The sequence below is a fragment of the Xylocopa sonorina genome, chromosome 11 (genome assembly GCF_050948175.1).
Source record: "Xylocopa sonorina isolate GNS202 chromosome 11, iyXylSono1_principal, whole genome shotgun sequence".
Classification (NCBI taxonomy): Eukaryota; Metazoa; Arthropoda; class Insecta; order Hymenoptera; family Apidae; genus Xylocopa; species Xylocopa sonorina.
This window is the reverse complement of record NC_135203.1, coordinates 2,524,414-2,551,444: the sequence shown is the minus strand read 5'-3', so window position 1 is coordinate 2,551,444 and position 27,031 is coordinate 2,524,414. Positions and strand designations below refer to the sequence as shown.

Sequence of the window (27,031 nt, the reverse complement as noted above, 5' to 3'; positions counted from 1 at the left end):
GTCAGCAGCGAGGACGAGGTCGTGGCGTTGGTGTTCGCGCGTTCGAGACACGGTACGGTGCGAGGTAGACACAGTAGAAGAGCAGGAAGCGGCTTGTCGGCCATTCACGGAGACGCTGATGCCCGCCGGATCGTAATACTTGTGAAATAGTATCTTTCTTTCTTCATTCCGTGCAACAGCAGCCGGGCATAAAGGGTAGCCTGCGTAAAGGCGACGCGGCGCAGTAAAACGTGACACTCGAGGATTTTATCCGAGCGGCGCGTACGCGCGAGCATCCGTCCCTCGAGCCGTGGCTAGCGCGAGTTCCTCGATCGACGACGCCCCATTTGTCGATGACGTCCTGGCCCGTCTCTATTTCTCTCTTGTTCGACAGCCGTTTCACCGCGTTTATGCGCCCCGAGGGAGACCACCGTGCGTACATAAAACACGCGCGCAGCTAGACGAAAGCTCTTCGACCGGTTTGCTCGATAATCTCCAACCCCAAGATCCAACCCTTTCTCTTCTTTACGTCTCAGAGCTTCTTCGCAAGGCTTACGAGCCCTTTCATACCTTCTGCGGTCGAGACAGTCCAAGTTTCTTAGAAATTATATCGACGATCTGATTTCTAAGCCTGATCTAAGTTGATCGTTTTAATTTTCGTTTATAAAAACGACTGAACCATTCGAGTCATGGCAGAGGAGTTCGATCGAGGTTGCAACCGTTGCTCCCAGACCCGCTGCGCACACTGGACTATATTCAGAACGGATTAACGGCGAGGAACGTAGAAACGGACTCAATGACGCACGACGAACCGACAACTACGAAGTCAAAAGTGTCGCGTACGAAAATACGTCTCGTGTATGGTCGATCGATTCAGCAGAATGGCTACCATCCATTATCTCGCGCTGATCCGTAAATAAATGAAACAAGCCGGGCGTTTTCAGAGCGGTCGAGCCACCTAGTCCAAGAATACCAGCCGCGTCGTCGGGAGAAGACCCGTCGATCATTGGAGGCTGAGGACGCGCATCGCGGAAGAACACGTCAGACGTCTGTTATACCGGTTCACAGACGGCGGCAGACGAATTCGTTTGAATGACGCTTCCTCTGTTCTCCACGCTCGCGACCCATTTCTCATTGTTGGAGATTGCGACAGCCAAATTTCTGACAGGCTCGCGGACAAATGCTAGTTTCGAGGAAATAGAATTTCAGCCGCGCCATCTGCGTTACGTTCCTAGGTGCTGCGTGATTTTTTTCAGTTTTCCAATTTAGCAGGTTCAGTCGTTTTCTGATACTCAATAGCGATTATCCTAAATTATCGTAAATTTAGAAAGTCTCGAGCGATCCTCTCTGATCACCAAACGTTTCTTATGAATGTACTATCGATAATAAAAGGGATGACGAAGTGTCTTCAAATGGCAGCGATGAAAATTCGTAGAAATCTTGAATACTTATTTATAGGCGAATCTAATTATAAAAGTTTACGAGTCTGATGGACTTCGCTTCAGACTTTACGTCGCAAGTCTGATTGCTCGGTACCAGAGGGTTTTAGTAGGCGCGTAAGAGGATTGAACGGAGGCGGACTTCGATATAATTTCGTCGAGGAGTTTTTACCGTGGAATGTGGAAATTAACTGATTATTATACAAGTTCTTTTTTAATTCAGGAAAAGAGAAACTCTTTTTCTAAAAGAAACTGTTGTCTCGCCTTTTATGAAAGATCCAAGAATTTTTACGCCGTAACATTCTTTACACGTAATTTTATAAGAGCGTTCTTGTTGCTGAACTGATCTCTCACGAAGGAATCATCTATTACACCATCGTATGAGATAATCTCCAGAAACAGCGGAAGAAACGATGCTGATGCTTTCCGTTGCGTAGGTGCAGCGGTCTCCATCGTGGCGCGAAAACTTAATCTTGCGTAACCCAAGAGAAATGTACGCATCAAGGTTTTAGCCAGTTCTTTAGTCAGTACCAAGAAATAGCTTTCTAGTCGCAATCAAAACGTAGAATTTATTCGTTTCCACTGTTGTGGGTGGTCTTTCGAGTATAGACCGAATCTTCTCTTCCTTACGGCGCTTCCTTGGTTTCTCAACATCGAGACGTTCTCCAGAACCAACTGAGAAGACATTTCATTCTCTTCTTCATCTTGGTTCAAATACAAGAACGTGTGAATTTACATTTTGAATAAAAAAGTTCTCCACGAAACGCATAGACGCAAATCTTCCAAATTCTCTTGTCCATAAGAGCGAAATCGCGAGAACAGAATCAGTTTCGAGGTCCGTCTTGTTCGCTGGCGAACGCGAGCCGGGACCATAATTAAAAGGTTCCGCTCGTGTTAATTCGTCCGTTCTTATTCAGCCCTTTAAATCCCGCTTACGGCTAAGGAACCCTTCCCGCCTCGCGTTACCGTGAATTAAAGGAGCTTCCACGATCCCGGGGTGGGGCAAATCCATTATCTGGACTAAGTGAGTTATCACTGCCATCCGTTGGGGCTGAATTTCACCAGGTTCACCCCCGAGAAGTCGCGGCGTGGGACTCGTCACGTGCCGTTGCGACGGAACCGGCAATTCTCTGTCCATTTCTTCCACTGCTGCGTGTTATTTCATTTCGAGGATCAACCAATAGCTTTGCGCGGATCGATTAAGTTTAGACGGCTATGGTAACTCGACGATCTTATTACGATTAGCAGAAATATGGCGAACGATGAGAAGAAGGAGACTTTATTGTCGCCTGCGTCTCTTGTACGTCCCATCGATCCAATTCCATTCTCTAATCCCTTTTTCGTTCAATCTCGCTGGAGCTAAATTCAGCAGCTAAATTCTAGATCAAACAACACCTGTTCTATCCTTTGATCGTCGTCCACGGTTTCGAGATGTCGCTGTATTCAAAGAAACAAATTTTCTCATCAATTACGAACGATCGAACGAAACGCTTGATACGACGCGACATTACGCGCGACAAATCCGCGAGGAAGAATGATCGCGCGTCACTCGCGACGATAGCTCTTCCCCCCCGGTGCTCGCCCTCAAAGGGGAATCCGATTTATCATTTATATCGATACGCGTAACCGTGCACGCATACGCTCCGCCCGGATCCTCTTACGCGTAATCCTATTTCCGGCGCGCGATCGAATCTGGCCAGCCACGGAGACGCATTAATCGCGGCCACGGCGGCGACGACGCGAATTCTTCATGCATATTTTATAAGCTCGTCGGACGTCTCTCGACGCGAGTGAATCGGGACCAAGCGATTTTTCCATAAGTCTGCATCGCAAATGACGCAGCCGAAGATGCATGCGTCCGTGGCGAGCGCACGGTGATTTACGGGGTGGTGTCAGTTTCGCTAGACGAGGCGGAACACACCCTTGGTAAAAATTGCGCCGCAACAGGTTGCCCGTACGTATTACCTGCGGCCTGCGGTTCCCATCGAAGTACGCGGTCGAGCCACACGCTCCGGGCCAAGAATCCGGACCGTTCGCGGGCATCTTGGCCTGAGACTCGCCTAGCCACAAGGATCAACGCCGATTTTTCGGTGTCTCGTAAACAGCTGACGACGCGAATCTTTCGAGAAATTCAAAGGAGCTCTACTTTTATTCGGAGGTCTCTTGAACGAGGTCAAGCTTTGCGACGCGGAGCTTTAAAGAAAAACTACGGAAGTAAGAAGATAAGGATCGGAACGCGTTTTGTTGTTTGTCTCTGAGGAATATTACGAGGTCAGAAAAAAATGTCGACAAAGTAAGTAAGGCGAAGAATGCGATTTTTACAAGGCTACAAAATAGTAACGGAGAAGAGGAAATTGTTAAAAAACAGTTTAAAAAATATAAAATATTCTACATATCTTACATTTTAGCGTATCTGTCTTTCCTTAAAATTAGTCGAAGACATTTATTCTGAAGACGCTGTAGCGATAATCGTGCGTCATCTGCGCAGAGGCAATCTCGTTTCGAAACAGACGACAAGGCTACCTAGCTGGACCTGCCTCAGACGCGAGGATGTTAGGGACAGGTCAGAGATTGAATTATATGGAAACGGAGGCGGAAACCGAGTACCTTCGCGGAACTGTATCGTGCGTGTAGAAATCGTGGTCTCTCCAGCGGCGAGCATCGAAGGACTCTTTTTTGCGAGCGTTACAGAAACGATTTCGTAGGCTTCTCTGGTCGATGAATTGGTCGCGGAAAAAACGCAAGGACAAATTACGGGCAAGTCATCGTGCTTTACGTGGAAGTATTGAGTTTTTATCGTGGCCGGCGCCAGTTTACGCAACGTTCGCGAATCGAAGGTTGGACGGGGGACGTATCGCAAGAACCGCGGACGTGAAATTACGGCGAACGGAGCGTGTGTATTTGTGCAAAAACAGACGCGCGTTGCACGATCTATCTTTATTGCGATTCTCGCGGACGGTAAGAATCCCGTTCTTGGAAGCGAAAACCGACATTTATCACAGCCTGTCATGCCCTTTCGCGGCGATATCGTTGCTTCGAAACTATAAACTATACAACGTCATTAATAATCATTGCTGGCCGTAAGAAGGGAAACGAGGCACGGTTATCCCAAACACACACACCTCGATGGTATCGCGAACAAACGTCGTCGACAATAGAAACGAAGAATCACTGGAAGAACAAACGACGACGCGCTCTCTCATCTCCCCCGTGGAGAAGCGTACGATCAAGACAAGCCAAGCAAGAGTAAACAAGAGTAAACGCCTGCCTGAGTCACGTTCTTGCGCGATTCCATCTGCTGCTCAGCCTCCGGTTATCTTCTCCTCTTTGCTACCGAACAAACAACTGCAAAATTTCTTCGGAAATTACTTCGCGGTTTCGCATCAACGCTTGTTAACTTCGAAACCGATGTTCCCTGGATAAACGTATCGGAAAGCGAGAAAGACGAATTGTGTGTCTGCAAACGTGTGCAGTAGTGTCGAGTAGAATGAAAGGGTGGTTGCAACGACCGTATGACGCGGAGAACTCCCGAGACTTTGGCATTCTACCTTTAGACGAGGGTCGAAAAGACGAGGATAGATAGAGAGACAGCAGAAAAGAAGACGAGAAAATATCGTGAAAACGGAGAAGAGAAAATTTAAGGATATCGAGGAAAGAAACAAAGAAAGCTCGCCCTGTCTGGTCGCCAAACGTGCGAGAGCATCAACGGACAGAAAGTTGGGAAGAAAGGAAAATCGAAGGTTCGATGAGAAGAAGAGATGATAACGGTGGAGTGCTGCAGATGCAGCGGCTGCCACACGTGAGAATGTACACGATTGCAACGCTGTCAGATGCGTACTTGTTCTTCGATAGTCGGTGATATCGGGTACGCGAACGTGTCACGTGCCCGGAGACGTTCGACGGAAGCTCGAGGAACGGCTATTCAGGTGTCGACGTAATAACGCCGTTCATTCATGGCGAACGTCCATTCATTCACAGAAACGAGTGACACACATTGGCGCTGCCCGCGGCCGGATATCAACTTCCTCGTGGAATCATCATCGAATACGAGATAAAATTAATCGTGAATCGAGCATTCATACAATGAAAGAGAGAGAGAGAGAGAGAGAGAGAAATAGAGAGAGAGGGGAGGTAGAACGACGCCACGTGATACGACAAACACGTTGAAAACGCGCGATTACAAGCCTTCCGGTTCATTCAGTCGCGCGGTATGCCGGTAAATTGGAGTACAGTAGAGACGCGTTTCAGAGATCATCTGCGATCCGCTGTTTCCTTGGAAACGAGATTGCTTCGTGCGAACTCTAACAAACGAACGAAGTAATAGGTCAATTTGCAACTTTCTTGGAAGTTATGGAAATTGTTCCCAGAAGAATGTAACGTCGCAATTCTTGCTGCCACCATCGATCAAGAGAAGTGGACCACACGCGCGGTCCTACGCAAACTCGCAGAAGAACGTTGCGGACGCGCCGCGACAACGGTGTCCGGTTGAGAACAGAAAAGAAACGGACCAAACGGTGGGCCAAAGGGCGAGGAAAACGTGCCGTCGCAAGAATGCGCGTCGAAGTTCGCGAACAGAAAGGAACCGAGGGTCCGCTGGGATGCGTGCAAGAAAAGGAGACCTTCCTCCTTCTAGTCTTCCTTTTTTTTTGTTTTATCAGACATGGGATTCACGTACCGAGCCTCCGGCAGCCCCCGATTCAATCTAGACGAGGTCGAGGGGTGGATTCTGGAAGGACCCAGGTTGCTTTGTGTTCGTGTGTCGAACGGTAAGAACGTGTCCGGAGTCGCGGAGGAAGCCAGCTATAGGGGAGGATCGAACGCGAATAGCAGAGGGGTTGAGATGACGTTCGAAAGAGAAAGTGCGAAAAAACGTAGTTTTTTTTTTAGGAGAAAACGCTTTACGAGCGAAATGGACGGACGAGTAAAATGGCCGTGGTTTCTATCGCAGCGTGAACCGCGATCCAGAAATCTCGCACACGCGATCTGTCCTTCATGGCCGCCCTCGCGAGGACCTGCTCCTGGGCTACGATCTAAAATTCGACTGGACCGATCGACTCGATCGAGGGGAACGAAAGAACGAGCGATTCGCTAGCCAACCACGCGTTCACTCCATCAAGATCGACGTGGTATCGCGTGTGCCGCCGCTATTCTCAACCTCTTTCGAGCTATTTCTCATTGAAAGAATTCGCCGTGTCTCGGTTAGATGGAAAAGAAACTCAGCTAGCCCCACGCATCGATTTATCCCTCTTATGCGGTCAGAAAATTGTCCTCCCCGATGGAGCTTATTAAGATTGTTGTATAGAGTCTTCGTTTGAGTGTACCTTGGGTTAGTGGTTGAAAGGTGAAGTTGAAATTTCTTCTGGAATTCTTCTTCGTTCTTTTATGAATATGTTTTCTGATATTTTTTATATTTATATTTTTTTTTCACAAGAGATGTATAAATATTGCCTTCTCTTTCGTGCAGTTAATTAATTTGGCAAATGAGCGACTCGTGTACGGTTTACTTATGCATAAACATACTTGACAAAGATGTCAAAGTAATATTTTATGTATAAGAGTTGAAATATTTGTTTCTTACTTTTCGAAACGAACAAATAGTCGAATTAAAAATGTTTTGTTATTTATGTTGCGTTAAATAAAGCAATTATACTTTCTTTTACGCTTATTTGACTGTCGAAACTATCCATAATAGGTCCCAACGACATCCCGATTGTGCTATATCACAATTTCAACATTTACTGGTTTTTTCTCCGTTATCTTCGTTGTTTAAAAAACTCTCGTACAATTTATCATCGTTACCTTCGGAATCTACTTTTACTCCAAAATACGAAACTACACGAATATTTCAATTTGTTCGTTTTGCTGATAGATCACTGTTCACAAAATGTTCTTTAAACCCGGAGGTCCCTGAAATTTCCGAATACAAATGACTTTTAGCGTCGCCAGACAAAAGTTATATTAAGTATCGCAGGTAAAACATAATAAAATCCAACATCTGACCCATTCTTTTACTGAATTGCACGAAAACGTAGTCGCAATTTTTTCACCGTGCTATACGAATCCATGCCACAGAGAAGTTTACTATATACCCACTTGTTCCCTCGGTACAACTTATGAAATCTCCCGAATTAACCTCGATCGTCTTTTCCATATGCAGTTACCCCTTTTTCCGCAATCGCCCCACGTTCCACCCTGGCGCAGCTACACTAAGCAATGCAAAGCTAAAGAAATGGAAACGCTACCGCTTGATCGTAACTGACTAGGATCTTCCACTTATCAGTTTACTTTCCCAATTTCTGTCCTATTATTCGCGTCGCAGTTACGGCTAGATAAGAGAGGAAACGAGGTTTACGTTATTATGCCGAGCACGGTATGCCGCGAGCATCTTCGAAGACTCGATTCTGAATGGAAATTAGAATCGATTTCGTGCGATCGAGGCAGAGAGCCTGCTCGTTCTTTCGCACTTGCCCGAATCGTTTCGTTTAGCGCGATCAAGTAAACGAGAAACGTCCGCTGGTTCCTGGTCCAACGAGCAGAAATTAACCGGAGAGGTTAACAAACAATCGATTAGACAAAGTGGCCGTTTACGATCGGTACCGATCGAGCATTTGCAATGCAAATCTACTGTCCCTGCACCAATCCATTTCTTTCGATAATCTCTACGTAACGTCCTAGATGAGTTCCTCTTAACGACTTCGCTAACGAGCTGTTTCAAGCAATTTTTCGCCTAACTTACACTCGTTTCGTTATCGTTCAGTGTGACTGTGAATGGAATCTGTTTTAAGTTATTTAGCAGATATTATAGAAATATTCGTCCAAAGAGTTTCTCATTTGTTAATAAGTAGCAGGGTCTTAAAAAACGAGTCTACTCGAAAGAAGTCGTTCGAGAACGATCCTGAGATGCGATTCCGGACGAAGTTGCGGGATAAACGAGGACGGAAGGGGAGAAAAAAAAAAGGAAACGCCAGGCATCCGGTCGCGAATTCTTTTTCATTAAGACCAGATGCAGACCAGTCCGCGAGTTCATTCACAAACGGCCCCCTCCCCCTGCTGGCCGCTTTGAAACTTCGATAAAGTCAAGTTCGCGCTTCAGCGACGACGAAAAAACGACCGCGGCCCTGCGGACCGCCGGATGTCCTGTGCAATAAATTCTGCGCAACAGCGGCGGGGAGAAAGAAAATTGGAATCAACGAGGTTGAACTTTTTAATTCGCGTTACGCGATTTAAGAAATACGATTCTACCGCGTACTTCTGCGGTTGCTCGGTTCACGAAACTATTTACTTCAAGGCTGACCCATACTCCATCGCGACGTTTTTCGCCATGGTTGAAGCAATTGTTATTTTCGAGAAAGTTTCGAGATTTTAATCGTTAAATTTCTCGCACTTTTTGGCATTTTTCCATTCTCTACTCTTTCGTTCACCCATTCAACTATCTTGACACAGTCTTCAACTACAATAGTATCCTTACCGATCTTCTTTCTAATACTTTAACACGTTGACGCAAATAACGTCTATAGCCGTCCGATCCTTGGTGATATATAGGCAAATGACAGCTATAGCCGTCGTGCAGATTTTAATAAATAAAAAAAGAACAGCGTTAGTACGAAGTGTACTAACACATACACTTGTTAATTATTGAGTAACACATCTAGAAAAAAAGTGATATCATGCCAGGTAGCATATTAGTTGTTTTTTTGAGCAAATTACGATTATAGCTGTGGAAAGTTTTTTGAGGAAAACTGTGGCCAAATGTGATAATTTTCACTTCCAAACATACAACTTACACGCCATTTCATCTGGCAGTCATAAACAATCGAAAAGAAAAAAGTGTTTCTGAGAGCAATCGTAAAGTCAAAAATGTGCGTCAACGCGTTAACCATTTGTAAATACGTGTATAGCGTGGAGTAAATTTTAAATACAGAAGACTAAATTTGAAAAACCAGATAGTCGTTTTAATTTGGCAGTATCGCGTATTAGAACTACGAAGTATAATGGTGCCAACGATTTCACGCGATGCAACAGTGAAACGATCTCGCGATAGAACCTACAATCAAACGAGGAATTCACGAACAGAAGAAGGAGACCGTTGCATAAAGTTTCCACTCGAAACGCTAGCTAACCGTCCCCAAAGTTCGCCATTTCATCTCTCTCTTGCAAAAAAATGCTACCAATGATTCCTCCACAGCATCAAGAGTAAACTTTCCGCGAATTCCCATTCTCTGACAAACGAGCGAACGCGAATAGGTGTCTGACTGGAAAATATTTAAGCGGAAGTATCAGAAAGAACGAACGTTACTAATTCTAATTCACCAGCGGGCTCCGTGAACGGCGGAGAGTAAAGAAAAAAGAAAATCGGTGGGAAGCGGTGAATGGCGCCAGGGCGGACAGCACGTTTCGCGTTTGCTTGCGAACAAGCGCGCCGGTACGCGCACGTTCCACGCGTATGAATGGCCAGACGCAACACGTGCACGGCTCGCAACGTGTTCCCCGGTGATTCTTAAAAAAAAGTAAAAAAAAATAGAGAACCGCCAGCCGCCGTTTTTCGTACGGTGTTTCATGAATTAGTATCCGACGGATTTGTCGAGTGAATTACAGCCGGCTTTTTGTAACGCGTCGCGAGTCACCGCGCACAGCCGGTACGCAAATTCGTTCGGACGCCTAAACAGAGAACACCGTTAGCACGGTAAAGCCAGCGACGCCGAGCGTCGCGGCTGCCATCTGAAATTCATGCCTCGCCTCGATCGATACGGATAACATCGCGAGATTGAAAATTATACTGGCCCCAGCAACAGTCCGTTTTTCATCTTTATCGCGGCTCGAACGAGATTATAGTAAACCGAGAGAATCAATTTCCACGTCGATCATCGACTCGCGAGTTCTCGATTTCGTTCCGCGATGCTCGGTTCTGTTTCAATACCCGCGACGACTTAAACGGATTTTGGGGTGTAACGGGTGGATCGAGGTAATTAACGATCGACGTTCCGTGGAAGCAGTACTTTATTCTTTTAAACGGAAATTACATGTTTATGAGCATGATAAGGGCTATTTAAAGGTTTAGGCGGACTAAACTTTGAGCTATGATGGTATAAAAGGGTTCAAAAGAGAGTTAAAGGGTGAAGAGTCAGGTATGAGTAAAAGAAGTAAAAGTTTCATGACTAACGATTAATGAATTAATATTTGTAAGTATGACAATTCGAAGGAACGAGTCATGCGTCAATGTGCGTGTGTCGACTGTAAATTTCGAGTTGGCGTAAACCTTTACCTTTTTTGGGCTAATTAGAAAACGCGGAAAAAGCGTTCGAGTTGTCTTAAGGGTGATAAAAAAAGAAACGAAATTGAAAAAGCGTGATCAACATGTAAAGCGTGAAGAGTATCCATGATGGGGGTGCAAACACGGTGAATGTTGCATTCAATGAGTCACCTCGCAGGTAGATCGGTTAGAACATAAATTACAGAATTTGTTTTGTTGGAAAAAGAAAAATTAAGAACGTGTAAAAAAACTTGATTAAGCAAACAACCGTGTGGAGCGATCTAAAATGTCTCTACGCCTCGCAGACTGCAACTAACTGAAAAAGGAAAAGCCACAGGACCTTCGCCCTCGCATTTCGACTTTCTCTGCCTTTGGTACCCGCAAGCTTCACCAAGATTAACACTATTAACTAGAGAAAGTCCTAAACGACTATTTAAAATCACCAGCCATCCAAAGGATACAGAGCCTTCCTTGAAAAAATTAACTGCTTCAACATGATTCTTCTTCGATTCCAGTATTTAGACTGGCAAGAAAATGGAGCCAAGATTAGGCGCGCGAATAGAACGAAGAAAGTCGGTGGCAGGATTCTGCTTACACGTGCCACCACAATTTCCTCGCTCGTATAAAGCAACAGCGTCGCCGCTACCACGGGAGCTGAAACATTTTTGGCAACTGGAGGCAACGTGTATCCCTTTCCACGAATATCAGAATATTCAGTGGCCGTGTAATTTCATCCAGCGGAATGTCTCGTTCGGGAAGAATTACGATCGCTTCGAGTTAAAGGATCTCGAGCTACCCGTTCGAAGAGCCCGCTGTTTACGAAGAGGGACAAACAAGAAAAAAAAAGAAAAAGAAAATACGGCGACGAGAGGAGAGTAACAGCCGCGCTGGTTGAAAGCATCGTTGAAATAAACGCAACCGTAGACTCGCGCAGTAGTCGGTTTCAAAGGACTCCCGTCGTCCCGCTGGAACTGATTCTTCCTTCTCCTCTTCCTTAGCCCGGTCCTGCCGCTTATGCATACATATATGTATATTATGTACCATGCATATATGCATGATTCGCGTTGCACGGGCACATAGCACGTGCGTATACATCCCCGATCCCTGTGGACGACGCTGGCTTACAAATTGCCAAACTTCTTAGCGAACCCGATGGCGGGAGCGAAATGGTACGAGGGAATCGCGACGACGAGGACAGGAGAGGACGGAGAGGCACTTGTTGTCGTTCCGTCAAACCAAAGCGAGAAAAATTCGAAAAATCACCTGAAATAGCCGAAGCAAAATTAAAAATATTCGAAAAATCGCCCAAAATAGTCAAAATAAACCTAAAAATATTCGATCCTTCGTCATTGAAATAAATAAATGTTTGTAACCGTTCTCATTTTCGATAACACTATCACGAAATTTGATCCAAATGGTATGACTGCGACAACCGTACGCGAAACGTACTATGTATTAAGATAAGAAGAATAAAAAAAAAACGATGGAAGTAATATCAGATATTCTGAACGAATACGGATGATTAAAAGTTAAGTAAACATTCGACGAAACGTATAATAACGACCCGTTTTAATCTCGATTACTATGATAATGGAAACATAGTAAAGGGTATCGATATTGATACAAGTTTTCTCATTATCCCGGGCAGTTTGAGTTTATATCGGGGCAATGGCGACGCGTGGCTGCAGCACGGACAAGGGGCAGCAGTACAGTAGGCCCGATTTATTTCATCGAGCCCCCGCTGGACGACCGTATCGGAGTTATTTTATTAATATCCAATCGGTATCGAAATCGGAGAGCAGCAATAACCGTCCATCCGATTTGCGCGTTATCGCAGAAATGGACGCAAGGTGACTCTTTATTAAATCAACTGCAACGGTAGCACGGCAGAGCCGTGGGGGTTGGACGGGGGTTGACGCGCGGCTCGGGAGAGCTAATTACGAAAATATTTGATCTCCGCGAAAGATCATATCCCGGCGTGCACGCGTTTCGCGATAAATCGTTACCCTGAACGGTTACCCTCTGATGTTTCAAACGTATCCGCGAAAGCTTCTTGGTAAAACTATACAGAAATTAATGGATATCGAGAACTTTAACCTAAACGGAATAATTCTTGAACCCGATTCCTGTATATTTCAAACTGTATCCAACAAAAACAACATCGAAGGCGTACAATTAGATTCAATGAATTCGACAGGGATGAATTGATCTGAAGCGGTGAAGGTGGTCCCGATTACGGGGATAAAAAATCGCAGGACTCCCATGGGGTGGCGCGGAATGCGTCCCCGTGCACGCAGAAATATAATTAAAAGGTGGTAGCTCGATGTCGTGGCGCGTGGACCGAACAAAACCGCGTAATGGATTTTTTCCATTTACTTGGTCCCCTCCGGCGTTTTTCCACGAATTTCCAGAGCCTGCAACGTGTGCGCGCGCGCGCGTGAAACGACGAGCTTGTATACGAGAAAACGACTCTGAGTCGTTTCCGCACCTCCGACGATGTTTAGGGGCACCCTCTCCTACACATCTATACCTCCAAGATTTTTATCCCTGTTTTGCTCCACGATTTCATCCAACTGCGTTCCACCTGTTTTACGAACGTTCGCTATACTTATCGCTAATTTTATGCCTCAAAAATCCCTACAAGCGATACAATTCGCAGCAGAAGTTTGTTGAGACAGGGCTGTAAATAATTTGAGAAGTAGTTGTTGGAAAAAACAATTTTCTTACATATTAAGCGCGTTTCAAAGTTGACGACTTTATTGAAGCACCGTATAAGCGTGTATACAGTAGAATTCTCCTTTTTCCGAACATCCACTATCCTAACAGTCTCTTTCAGCAATAAATATATGATGTTTAGTTTCTTTCTTCGTCGAGACTAACTCCGACTGACCGTAATTTATTACCAGAAGAAAGATGTTTTCTATCATTTAAAAATTCGTTTCGATCGATCCATTTGAAAGTTTGAAACGTCCGATTGCACTGTCATGGAAACGAATGGACCAAACTAATTTGTAACGGAGATTAATTACACCATTGTAATCTGAGAAAGGTTACGAGAAGTTCGGGCTTTCAATGCAGCTACGGGCGTCGCGTGGAACGGGTAGGAAACATGGGTACCCCGGAACTAAATTACACTAAACAGTTTAACAGTATTTAAACCGTCTACCGAAACGCAGCCCTCGCCTGGAACTCCGGTAAATACCTACACAGCCCATTAACGAGCAACACGTCCCACATGACCGATCCATCCCAGAATCTCTACCGCGTTCCCTGAACGAAGAAATCGGCAAGTTTCGAGACCGCCCCGTGCCGCGCCATCCTTGGCACACATTCCAGGCGAAGAATTACGAAAACGACGTCAAGTTTGTCCGACTCGTTGCGTTAACGGCCACGGTAATACTCGATAATGTGGCCAGCAGGTTAAAGTAGAAGAGGGTAAACGTTTACGAGCATCCTTTATACGTGTCCCGCGATACATCCAGCGAGCCGAGCCAGTCGTAGAGTTAATGGAAATGCCGGAAGCATGGGAGCGCATACTAAGCGGCCTGACCTCCTCCGGCTCCCTTCTGTTCAGCCGATGACTTTTCGACTTTTCCACGCGGCTCTCCCGCTTCCTGGGGACGACGACGTGCCCCACCCACCCCCCGCCCTTCTCATAACTTCGTTCGCCCGCGAACCCATAAATTTGCCGCGACAACGCATAAATCAGACGTGCGTGCCCGAACGTGTACGCAAGCCAGGTAGAGAAGCGATCAGCATTCCAGCCGCGGAGAGGAGACCTTCGGCTGCCGCGGAGTAAACACGATCAGCGTACAACGGGAACGATGGTCCTTCTTCTTGGCCCGTGGAAACGTCGCGATACACAGCGCGTTCGACTCTATTTATCACCGCCGCGACGAAATTACGCGTGCGTTCCGCACCGACGAACCAGCAATAGAAACTGAGAAACGCGGACGGAATTTTTTTCACCCCCCGTTGAAAGGGTCCCGGAGAGACGAGACAATTTTTACCGATCGCCACGCAAGAGTTGATAATTCTTAGGAAAACGTGCGTCCATCGATAGGAAATCGATCAAATTTCCCGCAACCCCTTCCCAGCACGAAACTTTGGTCGAGGGGCACAAGAAACGAGAAACGATCTCCAGAAGGGGAGAAAGGTGGAGGCCAGCCGGTTATGCATCGCCGCGTCCTACAGGCAGTTCCAAATCGACCGACCCGGACGGCTGGCGTTCATCGAAGAAGCTCGAAATGATCGATGACCGGGCCGATATTGGTAGCGACATATGGAGTAGCGTATCCGCCAGCTTGCCCCCGTAATGGGCGCCGCCGCAACCTTTTTCCACGGGCTGAAGATGTCACGCCTCCGATGTCACTCGAGAGCAAATTTCTGCTTAACGACCCACGGATATGTACGCACCCAACGGCCATTTTACGGGGACTTTCGGCGCATCAATCAGCACCCTGTGACACGCCGGAATTACCAGAAGGGAAAATAGAGAGCCGCGAGTAACAACAGTGAAACGGACAACCGAACGTGGGGAGGATGGCTGCGTTACTACTGGTTTCGGATGACGAACATCCTTGCGATTCGTGGACGTTTGACGGACAAGTACGAATAAGATTACTCGTGACTCGAATATTACTTGACACGCGTTCCATTTCGCCAGTCACTGATACACTCCACTGGTCGTCCTCGAATTCTGTGTACGTAACCGTCCTACTGATTTTCGAAATTGCACTCTGCTCCCTCACGTCGCTTAATCATTTCTAGGGAAATTTTCAAATTTATTCTAACATCGACATCGATAGCTAGCAAGGGTAGGGAAAGAATATTCGTAAGTAGTCGCGCACCCTATCCTCGCCCTAGCCACTGTTATTTTTAGGACCATCTGTATCCTTCGAGCCGCGAGGAACAGAGGAATGTAGGTCGAAGAGTCGAGAGTCGATTGGAAGGGCAGAACGAAGACTAATACGAGGGGCGTAAATTCTTGGTGGATTAAGATCGAAAGATCGACGATCGGCTTGATTAGGCGAATCGAGATTGAAGAAATCGCGCGTGAGCGTCGAAATGAGAAACAGCCCCTCGCGACGAGTCTAGCGGCTCGACGCGCAGCTTCCGGATCCTGGCTGACGGGCACGTCCCCGGGAAAACTCGTTACTCTGCCCGGATATTCATCAAGCTTTGATTATTTGCACGCCGCACTCGGGGCGAACTCGTCGGGATCTCGTGTCTTAAAAGCTTACTGCGATCGGGACTTTGACTTTGGCGCTGTTGGGGACGCGGGGGATGAGATTAGGAATATGCCAGAGAGATTCTTACGCTGGATTGGGGCTGCGACGAATGGTCCGTGGACTATGTCGTCGCAGCGATATTCACGTCGAGAGACTTTATCGCCAACGACTGCGAGATATTCTTTCATCTTAGAACAAGGAATTCCTCACGAACGTCCGACTTATGCCACGGTTATACTACTCAAACAATTTCTCCGTCTATAAACCAGCGACTGTACGCGTGAGTACACACACTCCGCTGATCCCTCCTAATCCATCCATTCTGGCGAGAACCCCGGTGACGCGGGAAATTCAAATATTTAGGAATATCTCGAATCGAGTCAGGCTAAATATTTGTCCAAGACGAAATGAAAAAAAAAGAAAGAGAGGGAGGAAGAAGGAGGAAGAAGGAGGAAGAATTGGTTGCGGATCAAATGAGCGGTGGCTCGGTCGGAAAACGTATTCGGGAATCTCGACTTGCCGATCCGAAACTCACCCTTCCGCCTATCGGTTCCCAATAGCCTGGCGCTTCGCTCGAGAGAGTACTCGACTGTCCGACAGGGCGAGAGACGAAAAGAGAGGGTGAGAAGGTGGGGACGTAAGGGCCTGTGTCTCGCGGTGGCACGTCGAATTCTTCAGTCGTTAGGCGCGCAGGCTGTAATTGACGTGGTCGAATAATGGAGTGCTGCCAATGGGCACAAAGGGCGAAAGGCTGGACGCGGCGGTGCCGCTTGAAAAGCCCGAGGGTCGACCGGCGGGGTGAGAGAGAATCGTAGCAGAGGGTGGCGAACGGACAGAGCAACGTTCCTTGCGATCCAAAAGGAGACAGACTGTTTTTATCCCGTTTCAGACTCCCTATCTGATCAGGAATGCCTCTCACGGCACGAGTGATTTATTCCTTCTATTTCTAGGGATTATATATATATATATGTTGAGAGAGCGATACAGAGAAAGAGAGAGATGACAGAGGCTACCACTCTGGACGCCACACAGCGCCACGCTGCGCGCCTCCCCTTTTTCTTTCTCCTTAGCCGAAAACTCCAGCGACGGCTCCTACGAGATCACTCCTACGATCTCTGTCCTTTCGCTTCCGGCGCCACGCGAGCCATTCCGAAAGTACCGAGTCCTTTCGAACTCCTGACTCGGCATCTCCCTTCCGCGTGCCCACAAAAGGGTTTATTTTTCGAATTTCACCGCGACGCGCATTTTCGCCAGCTACGGTTTTTATTACAAGGACCGAGTTCTCGATATCGTCGCGCGACGTGTTCCAAGGATCAATTTCTAGTTTCGTTTAACAATGGTATTCATACAGAGATGCATTTCTGGCCATTCGCGGAACTTTTGGTACCAGAGTCTAGCATCAGAGACATAATAGTGTACCGTGGAGGGTGGTTAGCGGAGAACGAGCAATTCTCTGGACATTGCTGGCAACGCAGAATTTTTGCGAATCATCAATCTTATCTTTAAAACTTCGCAAATCGTAGGAAACTTCGATACGATCTTTCCATTAATACTTCGACCAATATGAATCAGTGAGATATGAGAAAAGAAAGTCGTTTCTTGCGTGAAAGAAACGATTCGAAGAAAGGTCACTCGTTAAGCGATCCAGACTTCGAGGCAATAGATCGTCAAAGATTAGCCTAATAGAAGCAACGTCGGACAGATTCCAAAGGCCCCTTTTTCTCTGGTCGAACCGATGGCGGTTCCAAGAAATCATTTCATCCGACGGACGAGCAGCGGTGGGAGAAAGTTGGAACGAAGAACAGCGCGTTGGTGCCCAGCGAAGAAATTTTTGTTCCCTCCACCCGCGGGGAATCTCTTTGGACGTCGAGTTTTCGCGAGGTGCTGGCGAACGCCACCACGGCAGCGCCATAAGTTTCGAGATTTGAGAGATACCGGTCGGGCTCCAGTAAATCACCGGCGATCATTCACGAGATTCCGCTGGATAAGAGGCGTGGCGGAACGTATTCCCATCTGGCAACTTCTTTTGTTCCCTGGCGCGCTATCACCCCTGTCCTTATCCGCGCTGGTCGTGTCCACGCGGGTCGTTCGACGCGGACAGGCACGTAGCCGCGCCCCAAAGAATTCCATTAACGAAGGAAAAATAAACGGAACGCCGGAAGCGGATTCCTTTCTAGATTAACAGCGATGTCTTCCGGTTTACAAATGGGCCGGCTACAATGGCCGATCGAACGGTGTCGAGTCAGGGCCGTCGAAGGGTAACTTCGTTAAGATTTTCGGCCGTCGCTGCGCTTGGATCGAGCGATTCGTTAAGCCCCAGGACGCGGTCCAAGCTCGGCTGGATGGACTTTAAAAACTACGAGTTCTTTCGTTCGGTCAATTGTGAACTTTTCCTGGTCTCTGGACGCGGCGACTGTTCCGGGATGTTTCATTCAAACGACTAGTTTCCAGGCTCCTAGAATGGCCGCGTAAAAGTTTATCTCGGCGTCTATAAAATGAGAAACGAATCCCGCTGCGAACGCACGCGGAAATATTTAATTCATGGACGCATTAAGCGCGATTTATAACAACGATACCATTGCGCTATTACGCAGGGTAACTATATCTTAGATCTTCAATAACCGGAGACGCCAATTTTCATAAAACTTTTAGGATTCCTAAAGGGGTGCAGTTCTGATTTTTTCGACGTAACTGCGGTGGAAGCTGTTGCTTGTCACAAATAACGCCGGGTAGTTAGGTTTCGTCTAACGCAGAATTTTCGTTAAAACTTAAAATTAGGAGATATCAGTTTGAATTATAAAATAATGGGATATAGATAATTGAAATGAGGATGTAGTTACTACAAATTATTGCGAATTGTTTCATTATAGAATGACACTTCGTTGGAATTAAAAGTTAACTGGAATTATAAAATAATAGAATATAAAAAATTGATATGAGAACGTAGTAACTATGAAATATTCCGATTGATTTAATTGTCAGATGACACATTGAGCCACTAACTTAATAAAAGAAGACCCCAAACATGGAATAATTTAATATTGATATTAAAGTAGGAGAACTGATGTACGAATGATTAGAATAAAAAGATGGACTCTTTTTATTATTTTTATTATTAACTATTAATAATCGGGAATAACTTTACCATTTATTCATCTATTGATTCCACAAATAGGTCAAGAATTTGTAAACTGGTCAAAGAGAAATTGTCTATACACGATGAAAATAATAATTGTTAAGCGTTTAATGCCTAAATCACTAAAAGAGATAAAAAAGGGAAGCCAAAATGAGATTATAAAGAAAAGAATATTCTTCCCGGAGCCGAGAGCCCGGGACAACGACCCGAAGAAATGGCTTTATCGTTGGTACCGGGTCGTTGTCGAGTAGATGGCGGATGGTTCAAGTTCTCTAAAGAGGAAGGTTAACCTACGTTATATTAGGTTAGACCAAGTTGTTACAGACGATATCCAGAAGTTAGCATACTTGTTGTGCAAACAGCAAAATTTAAATGAAAACCAACATTTTTAGATCCTTCGAAAGATATACAGGCGACGTACTCGAATTAATTGAAAAATAAACGTCTACGTTTGCGAAAGTACAACACGAGCGAGAACGTTCCACGATAAGAACCGATTTTTATTCGCAAAAAGAAGAATCTGCAGTAAAATTCGAGAACCTGTTAAAAATTGCAGCAACGATCGACGCGCAATGTTCGTATCTCATTATCGTTCACCCAATTGCATAGCCCCCCTGCTGCTCGCCGACTATAAATCTCTGGACGCAAAAAAAAAGCTCGTCGGACATAGGGGGAGGATGAGGAGAGAGGAGCGCGTTGTCACGCGCGCGGGAAATGGTGACGCGGTCGAGCTTTTTCAAAATTGCCGCGCCCCGGTGAAATACTGCGCCGCGTAAATCAATCGTCGTGGAACCATAACGCGAGCGAGCGATCGCCGGACGTGACGCTTAAATTTCCCTCGAATCAACGCTCACCGACGAAGATGCACTTTGTGCACGATCGGCGGTTATAGCGCGTACAGACGCGTCGACTCGCTCGATTGGCCGTTACGTACGCGTTAACCGTGGCTTCCGCCTGATGGAAGACACGCACAGACCGAGAGAAAGTACTGGAATTTATTCGGAATTACGTGACTGGAGAAAGGTGTTATTCGCGTGCTATTGTTGCTCGATATTAATCTGAAATTATCTAACGATTCTAATTTCAACCCATTCGCTGCCAGCGAGAAATTTTGTGATTATATTAACATTACAATTTCTGTTTGAAGTTTTTGTGTTTATGTATAAGCTCCGTTACTTCTATACTCTTTTGTTTTCCAATGCAAAAAAATTAACATTAAAAGGAAGACACATTTAAAATGTAACAATTAAATTGGTGTTAGCAACCAGTAAGGCCCTGCCATCTACGAGTATACTCGTGGTTGGCAGCGAATGGGTTAATCTCATAGAGAATTCTTGATAAAAGTACATATACTATATTCTCTAAAAAAAAAACCTATAAATATATCCGACCAAAGCTAGTCTAAATATCTAAAACAAATTCGAAAGTAATAGAGAAAACTGGTAAAAAAAAAAGTCAGTTCCATTTACGAAATGTTTCATGTATGAAAATGTTGGCGCTAGTTTGAACGTCCGGCGAATCGCGAGTTTCCTCTCGTGCAATTTCATTTGATAAAGTTAACAGGAAAAGGAGATTAAAATTGCGTTGCGTACGCGTAACGCATTACTCAAGCGGGAAATAATAATATTCCCGTGGGTTGGGTAGGGGAGGGAGCGCGAGTAGGAGTCGCGCCGCCGCCATTACCGCGTCTAAAGCACCGGAATTATCGGTGTATCGCGTGGCGAACGGGGGTGGCTCGGTACTGCGAAAAAGAGGGCGAATCGCGCACAAATCACTCGATATCTTGGAAGCCACGCGTCGAGAGAACCGGCCGGGCAGCCCGAGGAGACATCGCGAACCGTGCTGGAGGAGGAGAGGGAGAGAACCACAGAGACGCAAAAACTTTTCTTATTTACGAGCGAGCTTATTTCCTCGGGCTACTGCATATGGATATCAGAGCGGAGCGATGGCACGCCGTGTGGAACTTTAATGCTACCTTCCAGGGCCCTCTTTCCGCTTCGCTGGTCAATTCCCTTCTTTTCCTCCTCCGGGGACTGCCCTTGTCAACCGCCTGCACTTCGAGCACATCTTGCTGCGCGCACCAGTCGTCGTTTCCGAGCTAACAGACCAGAGGCGAACTCCTCCTTGGACGGAGGAATTCTATAAATGAAATCTAATCCAATTTGTCGCAACGATGACGAGAAATGGAATGACAATGCCTCTTCTAAGAAAGCCCTGGCGAAACGAGTAGACACTCGCGCTGCTTACAAGCTCGACTCGATCGCGTGGATGGCTGCGCAGCGATGCGACGTGAAATGAAAATTAAAATTGATGCGAACTTACTTGCTGAATTAATGGTTGTGTGAAAAATCGCGAAAGGCATATGTTGTCTTTGCTCCGCAGGATTCGTTGCGCATGAACTTGCACGCGTTGGATGCTGCTTAAGACACCGTTAAACCAGCTCGCGGTGCGCTTATTTTTACGACGGAAGGACTCGCCCCCGTAACCATGAAAAGTTCGCGCCGCGCCCGTTCAAAAGTCGTCCAATAAACCCGGGGTTCGTGTTTTAAGGCTGTCCCCGTGTACACGTCCGCGGCACCCGGCTAAGCGAGAGAATTGTGTTTAAGAAAATTACCCGGCCACGGTCGAAACGCGGTACGGTAGAATCCTTTACAGTCGTGCAACAGAAAAACGTAAAAACTCGAACCTGCGGAACCAGTGTTGCTGAAATTGAATCGAGGCCGAGCTGGACTGTTCCCAGTTGCAAATGAGAGAAGGGGACTGTCAGGTGGTCAGAAAAACCTGTCGGGGTACGTCAATTGCTATCGCCTGAGTTGAGGCATTAATGTTGCGAATCGTGATCAATTTTAAAGCAACCTTTGAGACCCTAATTCTCGTATTTCAGAGAAACTAAATTATGTGGAAAAAGGCGAGTAATAGTTGGTTTGTCTTAAAAATAGCTAGTTATGGCGTCTATGTAATAAATTGGTGTAGCGATATTGCATAGTCCTCTCGCGACGCGACACTATAATTACCAGCTCTCCATAATCTGATTTTCAAAATGTCGGACGCGTCGGTAACGCTCGGATGCTTAATTACACTGGAACGCCTTAAAAGGCTGGCACAAAAACCGGAAGAGTGTCCTGGTTGAATTCGTTGCTTTATCGGAACGACCTATCGACTCCCTTTCGAGCGGACCGATGATTTCGTGCGAGCATTTGCATACAGAGTCTTGTTAAACCTCGCGCGGTGAACCTTTAGAAAAGCTTGAAACACCGACCAGATGGAACGATACTGTTTGATTCGGTTTCGTTTTAATTTCGAGGACTAACAAGTGCCACCGGAGGGTCGGAACATTATATAATTAAAGGTGGCTCGTTTATCCTCCGGCTGGACGCGACAGCGCGCACCCAAAGATAAGAAAGATAATTCCGCGAAGAACTCGCTACGAATTTCATTTAATTCCTCCTATTTGTCGCGACGATCATTTCGAGCATACATCACCCCTCGCGTCCACCCCTCGACAGCGTTTAGACGACCGATTAATCGAAATGGAACGGGAGAAAGCGGAGAGGAGAAATATTCGAATGATTTTTCAGAAGAACAGCGGACCGTTAGATCGTTCGATTCCTGGTCGGTTATCATTCTTTCTCAAGAATGCATTAGGACTATCAGCACGTGGTGGCAAGAAAACGGGTGGATTTCGGTCGCGTACAAAGAAAAAGTGAATCTGTCGCCACGGGGAAGAAAACGTACTACCCACTTCGTCACGGTAGCACGTCACCGACTGTTTCTTGGTCCGAGCGCGAAAGATCGACGGCTGAACGCTGATCTCTCGACAAGGTCCAGAAATTCGTCGCGTACGGTTAGAGATGAACAAGATTTGTTTGAATTCCACCATCGAGATTCGCTCCTACGAAGGGCTGTGGCTCTCTCTCATTCTCTTTCTCGCCGAAATTGGATGCAGGATTTACTCGGGAGATCGGAACGCATTGCCACACAGACGCGCCAATCCGAAGGAGGAACGAAATATATATATATATATATAGGGACCGCGAGAACCCTCTGTATAATAAGCGAGCCCTTTCTCCATTTTTCGAGCGCCAGGAAATTTTGCTTAGCTCGCCAGAAATGTGTAGAGGGCAGAGAGAGGGAATTTAGATGACATCGGATAACCGTGTTTCGGGCAACAGAGAAACGCACACGATGCCCAGGTTCACCTACTTTCTATTCGGGAAAGAACTCCTCCACGACTTAAGCGATGCGTATAGGCGTTGAACGTTCTAATTACCTTCTCCTTCCGCGGGTCATCCTCGATCTGCAAGAAGAAGAAACATAGCTGATGTTTAATTTTGGATAGGAATACAGGCGTCGTAGCAAATATTTTCATAAGTTTTGTCGATATTTTAGATTCATCATCATAGATCAGCTTCGATCCTACTTTTACTAATTCAGCAGATCGAACTGTCACCCCTAAGGTCACCGTTCATTAGTTTAAAGGGGGACCTTCGTTTGCAAGATTCACAGAACATTTTCAACTAACCTGGCTTTTATTTCAATTTTAAATCGTGATCAGGCAATGGGAGAATAATTGGTGGAAACTACTTGGCGAGAGAATTCTTTGCTTTTTGTTTAACCTAGCGTAGACACGAATTGTTCATTTTTAAAATTGATCCCTCGTTTCATGGATCACTTCTCGCGAAGCGTGCACCAAAGCTAGCACCTCCTCGAAGGTAAAAAGGAAATTCGCTCTCGAATTAGCAAATGCACAGAGTCCGCGGCCATTATCGTAATCCGCGCCGCGATTTATATTCACCCTATTATCCCGATCGCGATCCGTGTTTGTAAACATCCTCGAAACGGACCATCGAGCCTCGTTTTCGATAGATAAAAAGCGGTCATCGGTCGCGCGATTAAGCGGTGTCAAGATAAGAGTTCATTGCAATCCAATTGCCCACCGCCACTCGACGAGGGGTGGTAATTAATCTCGCGGACGATGGCTCTCGAGTATCGACCTAGTAATTGTTAAACCAAGACACGGATTACCGTCACCTCTCGAGCTTTCACGCTCGCGATATTTACCATCGTCGAGGCAGAGGGATGAGAGATGCGCGTCACGCCAATTGCGTTCGTACTTTCAATCACTTTCGCCTTTTACCCGTGGAACTCGGAACAATCGAGAATAGTGCGGCGTAGTCTGTTCAGTTTGACAAATAGAATTTGAATCCATCGCAAAGACCGAGTACTTCGTTTCGAGGGTAAAATCTCGTCCAAATACCATTTACGGATCATAAAATTTCTCTGAAGGAGAATTGCAATTTGAAAAAATGCTCGGTTAACGTAAAGTCACGGTTCTATGGTAACGCGAAGTCTCAGAGGTTCAACGTGGATAAATTAACCCGGACCCGTTAAGGGAAAAAAAAAATTCTTTATTATCTTCCACCGTGGAGTGGAGCTCGTTCGCGCGATCGAAGAATGAGGAAGAAGGTAATATAAATGCGAGGGCCGGTGTTTATGGCAGCTCGTTACCACCGATGGTTTTTAATTTCAACCGCGTTGTTTTATTTTTTCCACCCCCCCTCTGTCGTCGTTCAGGCGCCCTTAAGGATGTTTACATGCACTACTTAACCCATCGTCGCGTTCAAAGGGGCACCAGAGGGAAAGAAAATGGCGATGGACGGGGTTGGATGTTACCACGCGGCACCAGCGTTCGCCAAAGTTAATATGAATATTAATAATATTCCCGGCCTTCCTAAAAAGTAAAATGACTCCGTTCCATCCGCGACACCTTTATCTCGCGACATTAAACGCGCGACTACGCGATATTAATTCGACGGGGCATAATTTTCTAAGTCTCGTCTCGAGCAAAGTCGAAGATCTACTTGAACGGCGACGTTAACGAACATTCGTCGTCCTTGTTTAACCGTAACCGACTTGTCCGCTGCGGGAGAAGCAATATCGAGACGGGCGGAAGACCTAGAAGAGCGTATACGCGATATCGGCGGCGATGAATCACTTAAGAAAGTTTCCCCGTATCCGGCGTGGATATCGTGAAAGGCGTAGACCGGGTTAAATGGCTGATAAAGACGCAGTTTACAGGACGCCCAGCCGATACGGAAACAAATGCTTTTTAATCGAGCGCGACACGCCGCGCTCTATCTAGCTTAAGTACGTTTACATGGCCTGGGCAACCCCATTAGCATCCGCTGACATGTCCAGAGGGACACGGCGGGAATAAAGAGAGGGCGGTGAGAAAGAGAACGGTGCTCGAGATAGCGCGGGAACAGGGTGGAGGTCGACGCGGTGTAAAAGCGGCTTCCTCGGCGTGTAAGGTACGAGTGTAAGGCTCTTAAATGGTTATTGGATTGAGACCCTGCTCGAACGAGCGGGAACTTACTTGGCGATATCCTGTCGTGGTACCGCGGCGTTCATGGTCGAGGGAGCGTTCGAAGAAGGGAGAAAGTTAAACAGGGGTGCGAAGGATGGAGGTGAGGCAAAAGAAGGAGAGAAGGAGAGAGAGAGAGAGAGAGAGAGAGAGAGAGAGAGAGAGAGAGAGTGCAAAAGAACGGGTTGCATCGTAGGCCACACACGTATCGTGTAAATAGAGATGATAACGGAAGAGACAACGTCGGCAAGCCGAGTAGAAGAGACGGAGAGAGGGAGAGGACACACGAGACGGTCCTGCGCTGATGCGGATATTCGTATGCCCTAGGTGCGCCGACCACCACGGTAGTCTCCCTGCTGCCACCCATCAGACCAGCCAACTTTTCTTAACACTTTATCGCGCGCCCATTGTAGTCCCACCCCGGGCCAGGGACGGTACAAGTGCCATATGAAACATTTAGTCGTAAAGGAAAATGCTTAATTTAAACCGAGGCCACCCCGTCTCGTTCCTTCGATATCCCTTCTCCGTAATGGCGTAGACCTCATGTTAGATACGCGGCACGCGTGACCACCCGTAACCATTGTTTCCGGTGCGTGTCTCGTTAATTAGATGCACGCGATTACGTTAGATCGCCGTATGAACTTGACCGCGTGACGCTACGCAGGAAACATCAGTTTCGGTTCATTTTACAGCTAGATCAGGTACTATACATTGGATACCGTGATCTAGCTCTTGGTTCGGATAGTAGTCTGACTCGTGAACCTCTTTACTACTAGATGTAGCTATGGTAACGAGGAATTGGTCGATGAAGAACATTTATGGGAATATTGTTTAGGACGTATGAGCACTTGAATTTGCATCTTGAATAGTATCGTTCTTTTGTGGTGAAGTGACGAATGTAGCTTGTCATTGGTATTTAATACAGTGACAAGCTACATTCATCGTGTGACTAAAGTTATTACCGAACATGATAGTAATTAATTTAGTTGAAAATTTCTAGTGTATTGAATCTGACAATATTATTTATGTTAATATCACTGATCATCATCGCGTAGCTAAATTTTATTAGCCAGCCAGGATATTCCATAATGAATTACAATTCTGTAGGGATATTTTTAATCGAGCCTTAAATGCTATTCATTAAAATTCAATGTAATCAAATGTAAGCACTGAATATAAATTGAAACTGAGAAATTAAATAGAAATGAGAGCTAAGAAACCAAGACTATCACTCTTAGATCTTTCTACGACAACTGACGCTATCTTCTTAAGGTGGGCGGCAATTGAATGTTTTAGCGATTAGAGATCTATTCAGATAAAAGATGTAATTTTAATTAACAATATGCAAGAATTGTAAAACGAAACACGTTTTTAAAAAAAAAAAAATCACATTCACTTTACGCACAAATTTTCATGAAGAAGTTACTGTACTCAACTAAACCAATTGAGAATTATAAGGATACAAAGAACTGCAAGTTACATATCGCGTATGTCTAGCAAAACGCCAAGAAATCATATTGCTGTCACGTGGCACCCGGCAGTGCAGACAAATCGGCCAAGGAAGAAGAGATTTTATGCTGATCGTTAGCAAACGGCAACAAGCTTCAGCAGCGAATTGTTACCGATATTACC

The 27,031-nt window shown here is 46.1% G+C and overlaps 1 protein-coding gene across 4 annotated transcripts in view; it reads right to left on the bottom strand.

The window, feature by feature from the left end:
* Window positions 1–27,031, bottom strand: part of Pdk1 (Phosphoinositide-dependent kinase 1) — a 420,953-nt gene that overhangs the window by 328,064 nt on the left and 65,858 nt on the right. For 2 of the 4 annotated variants that reach the window (XM_076905028.1, XM_076905030.1), the window contains exon 2: window positions 23,306–23,332. The exons of the other annotated variants lie outside the window; for them this stretch is intronic. In XM_076905028.1, the coding sequence (XP_076761143.1) occupies window positions 23,306–23,332 (27 nt within the window). The remainder of the gene's footprint in view (window positions 1–23,305; window positions 23,333–27,031) is intronic. 4 annotated transcript variants of the gene reach the window in all.